Source organism: Cervus canadensis, chromosome 11 (assembly GCF_019320065.1).
Source record: "Cervus canadensis isolate Bull #8, Minnesota chromosome 11, ASM1932006v1, whole genome shotgun sequence".
Classification (NCBI taxonomy): Eukaryota; Metazoa; Chordata; class Mammalia; order Artiodactyla; family Cervidae; genus Cervus; species Cervus canadensis.
Window position 1 is genome coordinate 48,938,855 of NC_057396.1, and position 6,000 is coordinate 48,944,854.

At 43.0% G+C, this 6,000-nt stretch overlaps 1 protein-coding gene across 1 annotated transcript in view; it reads right to left on the reverse strand.

Annotated features, from left to right (window-relative positions):
• PGM2L1 (phosphoglucomutase 2 like 1) overlaps nt 1-1,399 on the reverse strand; it is a 60,009-nt gene extending 58,610 nt beyond the window's left edge. The window contains exon 1 of the mRNA XM_043481672.1: nt 958-1,399. Within this exon, the coding sequence (XP_043337607.1) occupies nt 958-1,068 (111 nt within the window). The 5' untranslated portion in view covers nt 1,069-1,399. The remainder of the gene's footprint in view (nt 1-957) is intronic.
• Nucleotides 1,400-6,000: the final 4,601 nt, after the last annotated feature.

Below are 6,000 nucleotides of genomic sequence, written 5' to 3' on the forward strand. Positions count from 1 at the left end.
CATATGACCACATTAATTCTTTAATTCAGTATTATTAATTCTTTTTAAAATAAGTTGCCGTCTCTACTTCAACAAATGCATTTAATATACTCGACAAAGCAAAAGCTTGGATAATCTTTCTCTGTTGGAGCTAAGGGCCTCTTTTACAAGTGAGATGGCTGCATTTTAATTCTAGCTCTCATATATCCATCCCATATGCCTCCGTAAGATGAAAACACCGCAACAATTTGGAGAGAGTACCGGTGGGGGAACAGAGGAGGAATGGATACAAGTCTGTATCATCGCATGAAACCTGGAAAACATGATTTTTGGAAGAGGACACCTTCAGAAAATAACTTCTGGCCAGCGGAAAAAAGGGAACCCTTATCTTTCTCAAGAGCAAAAGGTGGTATTAGAGAATACACGGGAGCGGGAGCGATAAAAGACCAGCGACTACCTAGCGACGTAAGGTAGAAACACACCAGACCAGCGCTAAAGCAGATAGTGGTTAGATATCGTCCCAGAAGGTGGAAAAAAAAAAAAAACAACAACAAAAAACCACCCACTTTCAGATTTGCAGAGAAGGAAGTCAAGGGAGAAGAAAGGGGAAAGTAAATCTCTCTATTAAGGGTATAACTTACAATGATGATGATGATGATGATTTTTTTTTTTTTGGAGAAAAGAGACACGACATACACTTGAAGGGGGGCGGGACGGGGGGAGGAGGAAGGAAGGTAGCAATTTCTCGCCTTGCAGAAGGAAGCGACTACAGGCGTCCTTTCCCAGCTCAGATGGCCCCAGGGAGGCAGCCCAGGCATAGGTGGGTGGCAACGCCCAGCTCCGCTAGCTCCCGCCGCATGGCCTGAGCCATCTCCCCCCACAGCCTGCAGAGCACCGGGTGGGGACGGGCAAGGGCGTACACGGTGTGGGAGGGCGTGCAGGAGGAGGGGGAGGATGCCCTGCCGACCAGGTACCCACCTTATCCCAACGGAGCCACTGCCCGATGGCTGTGTCTAGCTGAGGGTCCCCAGTGTGATAGGGGGCGTGGAGCAGGTTGGAGTTCAGGTCCCCCTCTGCGTTTTCAGTCATGGCAGCCAGTCTGGGGTGCGTGACTGGGGATCCAGCCAAGACACAGAGCTGGAGGAGCTTGACGTGCGCTCACCGGGATCTCGACGCCCCCTCCTCACTGAAAGGCATCGGAGACCAACCGCAGGACTTTTGTGCCAGGTCCTGCCGCAGCTTTGAGGAAACAGGAGAGAGGAGGGACGCGGCCGCCTACTTCCCACTAGACGAGCTCCTGGTCTCTCTGGGCGAACGGACTGAGGCGGTCCCACCTCGAGAGAACAACAACAGTCCTAGATGTCTCTGGGTCGTGGCCGCCGCCGCTACCGCCGCCCTCGCAGCTTTAGGCCCCGCCCTCGCGCCTCTAGCCCCGCCCCTTCCCCGCAGATTTAAGCTCCCGGGACTCGAGGCGCGAGCCGGGAAGCGCGCTCCCGACGCCTTCCCAGCGGCGCGAGGGCGCGGGTTAGTACCCTGCTGCGGGGTGAGGAATAGGGGCATGGACCATTTTATTTCTTAATTTGCCTTTTCCCACGTGTCTTATTCTTGTTACAATCCCCACCCACCCCCACGCGTCTCCTTTTCTGCATCAGACGCCATGTCCACCACAACGCGCCTGTCTCAGAGCTCGCTTTTGTGAATACCCATGGCGCGCGAAGGGCCCCTCCTGTTTCGTCTTGGGGAGCGCGCCTGGCGGGAGAGTGCGAGGGCTGTCCCCGCATAGCCTCACGGGAGTTGTAGTTCTTTTTTTTTTTCTCTCCCCCTCGAGGCGTGTAAAGACCACCGCAGACTACAACTCCCAGCAGCTCCTTGCCCTGCCTTTTCTCAAAAGAAAAAAGCTACACCTCTAGGCTGTTCTCTATAGAAACGCCCAGTCCGCGTTAGGTCCACTGCAGTTGTGTCCCTGGGCTTCAATTAAATTAAACAAGGGCAGGTGCAGGAAGGGTACAGCTGATATCTATTCAGTGCTTTACAGTTTACGAATCGCCTTCTGTCGTCTAAACCATCGTGTGACGGAGTGAAAAGGAGGTGATCCATGCTCATTTTACACACAAAGAGGAAGCTGCCTCTGAGTGAACTGACTTTTTCAAAGAGGCGGAATTCAAAAGTAGTCGAACGAGCAATCCAACCTCATTTCAGGTCTCAGGTGGCAGATCATTTTGCTCTGCTGCTACAGTGGACTAGGAGGTAGGGAGAACAAGATAACTGGGGAAAAAAAAAACCAACAACCAAGTTGTGAAAGAGGGAAGATGTGTCAGCATTTAACCATAACACAAGAATGAATAAGCGTTAGCGTGCAAAAAGCACTGGCAATAGGAATGTGGAGCAAGAAGAAAGATTGAAAAGAAATAGTCTTAAATTTCTCCTTATTTTGCCCTCCTCTCTTCTACAGAATGTTCACCTTTCAAGTCACAGATCAGGTGTGGGAGATGCTGACAGGTGCTTGCCTGTCACACACAGCTGCTCCTGAGTCTCTTGGTGTAGCTTCTTAAACAGTGGCTCTACGATTCTAACCAAGTGACTCTTTCTCTCGTCAGTTTTTTGCAAGGATAGTGTAATAGTATTTACACCTTGGCTGCAGTAACTTAAATGGCTTTAAAGTACTTGGAGGTTCACAGATAAAAGATATAATAAATTCAAAGAATTACTTTCCTTTAAAAATGCCATTTACCATAATAAAATCCCAAATACCAAGGTATAGAAGGATTGTAGTACCCATCCCTGAAAAATAGTGTGCCATAGTTGGGAATTACAGCTTTTGCTAGTCAGTTAAGTATTTCCTTTACAGAATCAGCAGATTCTTTTATTCACACTAGGCCTGGGAAATACACATGAGTCCTGGAGAAAAATTCATCATTCACTATCGTCACTATCATTGTCTGTGATGAACGTTAAGTAAACATGTACTCTCTGTGAAGTTTTATGCTAGGGGCTGAGGCTAAGAGAAAGTATATAATAAAATTGTTCATTTCAAAAAATAAAAAAATGAAAATAAGAATGAAATCTGTCTGGGAAGACCATATGTATACAAGAAAAGAGCTCATGATAAACAGCAAGTGCTTGCCGCAGACAACTGTTAAGAAAGAAGAGTGTGAGGTAGTCGGTAAGAGCATCAAGTGGCAGAAGGGACTAGCAATGGGCTTTAAAGGACAAAAAATTAGTAAGTAGAGAAAACGGTAGAGGGCAGGGTCTTCCTAGGAGTTTGTCCTCTGGGACAGTGCCCCAGAGACTCAGAATCAGTATAGTGGAATAGGGCCTAGGTACTTGCTTATTTAACAAATACCTATTGATTGTGACGTAAGTGGTCATAATCTTGCTACTCAAAGTGTGATAGGAGGACCAGTCTGTTAGTCCTCCGGGAGCGTAATAAGAAATAAAAAATTTCAAGCCCCATCCCAATTCTATTGAATCAGAATCTGCATTTTAACAAGATCCAATGATGATTTGTATATATATTAAATGTGATTAAGCAGTGGTTTTTATAAGACAACCCTAATTCAATTCTGAGAAACACTACTGAGAACTTTCAAGAGGTGAAACTGTATAGGGCAAGTATAAAGGATGGGAGAAATGCAAGTTTTAATTCAATACCTGAATCAACTAGTCCCCATTTTTATCAGCAAGATCATGACAGACATAAAGTAGTTACCAGAAACTTTGCCCAACATCTCCAACTTGTTGCTTAGGATTTGAAGGGTAACCAAGAGAACCCAGAACTCATCAAATCGAAGAACGGTATCTAAGTGTGTCCAGAAGAGGGTGTATAATAGTTTTCCTAGTCAGGGAAGCTCAGAAGCTTTCAGTTCTGTTGGAATTTGTTTAGTATCCTGTATTTTTATTTGCTAAGTGTGACAACTCTGTGGTTATGAAAGAGAATATCTCTCTTGGTCCTAATATATACCCTTTATTTATAGTTTTAAAAAATCTAATTAAGATACTCAAAGCTCTCTTTTGGTTAGGGTAGCAAGAAATTAAATTTTCATCAATATCAGAGTCTCCCATCTCCAGCCCAGGCTTTAAATGATACTGGGGAAAGAGGAAGAGCAGATAGCTCTAGATCATCAAGGTTTCTGCTAACATCTATATTGTCCAGGGTCATAGTGGTCTTGAAGTCTGACAGCTTTATCCTTGCGTACCATTCAGGTATGGCCTGGAAACTTGACTGAGGCTACAAACCCCAAAGCTTCTGTTTAGACACATGGCCATCCCTTCTAAATCCTACCAATTCCTTGAAACACCCCCACCAAGCGGAGCTCAGGTCTTGTACCCTCCTGTGTTAAAACTTTAAAATTGGAAGAAATCTATCATTCTGCTTGTGATCACTCTGAAAAGAGAAGTATTTTCTTATTGTTCCCGAAAATGCTTGTCATAAATTCTCATGAATGCTGTATTCAAAAAAAAAAAAAAAAAGGAAGGAAAGGAAATGAGTATCTTGCAAGAAACTTTCTTCTTTTAGCTCCTTTACGTAAAACCTCTGCTGAGACAAGGGATACAACAACAACAAATAAGAAGTGGTTTTCTTTGTATAAGGGGAAAGATGCAGAGCACACGTGGGATTAGGATGGAGCAAGGCAAAGAACCTAGGGTGCAAAGTCTAAGCAGGCACTTCCTATTGGGTTTATGGAAGTGTAGAATTGGCCCCTGAGGATGTGTCTCATTACAGATTTTAAAACACCTTTATTGAGATATAGTTCACATGCCAAACAATTTACCTATTTAATGTACATAAAATTTTTTTTTTTTTTTGGTTTTATTCGCAAACATCCCTACAGTAAATTTTGGAACATTTTTACCACCTTGAGCTATATCCTGTTGCCCTGTCTCCCACTCCCAGACCTAAGCAATCACTAATCTACTTTCTATATTGGTTTGCCTGTTCTGAACATTTCATATAAATAGAATCAGAGAACATGGGGTCTTTTGTGACTGACTTCTTTCATTTAGCCTAATGTTTTCAAAGTTTATCCATGTTGTAGATGTATCAGTGTTTCATTCCTTTTTGTAATTGAATAATATTCCATTATATAGGTTTACTATATTTTATTGGTCTATTTATCCACTGATGGACATAGCCTTTGGCTATTATGAATAATGCTGCTATAAACATTTATGTAGTTTTTGTATAGAATGCTTTCATTTCCCTTTGGTATATACCTAAGACTGAATTTCCCCGATCATGTGCTACCTTCTATGTTTAATCATTTAAGAAACAGTCAGACTTTTCCACAGTAACTGCACCGTTTACATTACCACCAGCAGTGTATTTGGGTTCCAGTTTCTCCATAGATTTTCCAACACTTGTTATTATCTCAGTTTGATACTAGACATTTCAGTGACTGTGAAGTGGATTCTCATTCTGGTTTTTGTTGCATTTCCCTATAGACTAAACATGTTTAGTGTCTTTTCATGTACTTGTTGGCCATTTGTCTTTCTGGGAGAAATGTCTAGTCAGATCTTTTGCCCATTTTTTAAATTGTTTAATTATTGAGTTGTAAGTTTTCTTTATGTTTCTAGACATAGCCCCTGAGCCAAATCAGATATATGATTTGCAAATATACCCTTTCATCTGTGGGTTGTCTTTTCATACATATATTTTTAAGTATCCCTATTTATTTATTGGCAGTGACTGGTGGAATCTTAGTTCCCCGACCAGGAATTGAAACTGGGACCTTGGCAGTGAGATCTCAGAGTCCTGACCACTGAACTCCCAGGGAATTCTCCATATTCTTTTTGATACTCTTGGAAGAACAGAAGTTCTTTGTCTTGGAGAAGTCCAGTTTATTTTTTCTTTTGTTGCTCATAATTTTGGTGTCATATCTAAGAATCCTTTGCCAAATCTTAGGTTATGGAGAGTTACCCTTTATTTTCTGCTAAGCGTTTTATAGTTCTAGCTCTTACTTTTAGGTCCTTGGCTTCCCTGGGAGCTCACATGGTGAAGAATCTGCATGCAATGCAAGAGAC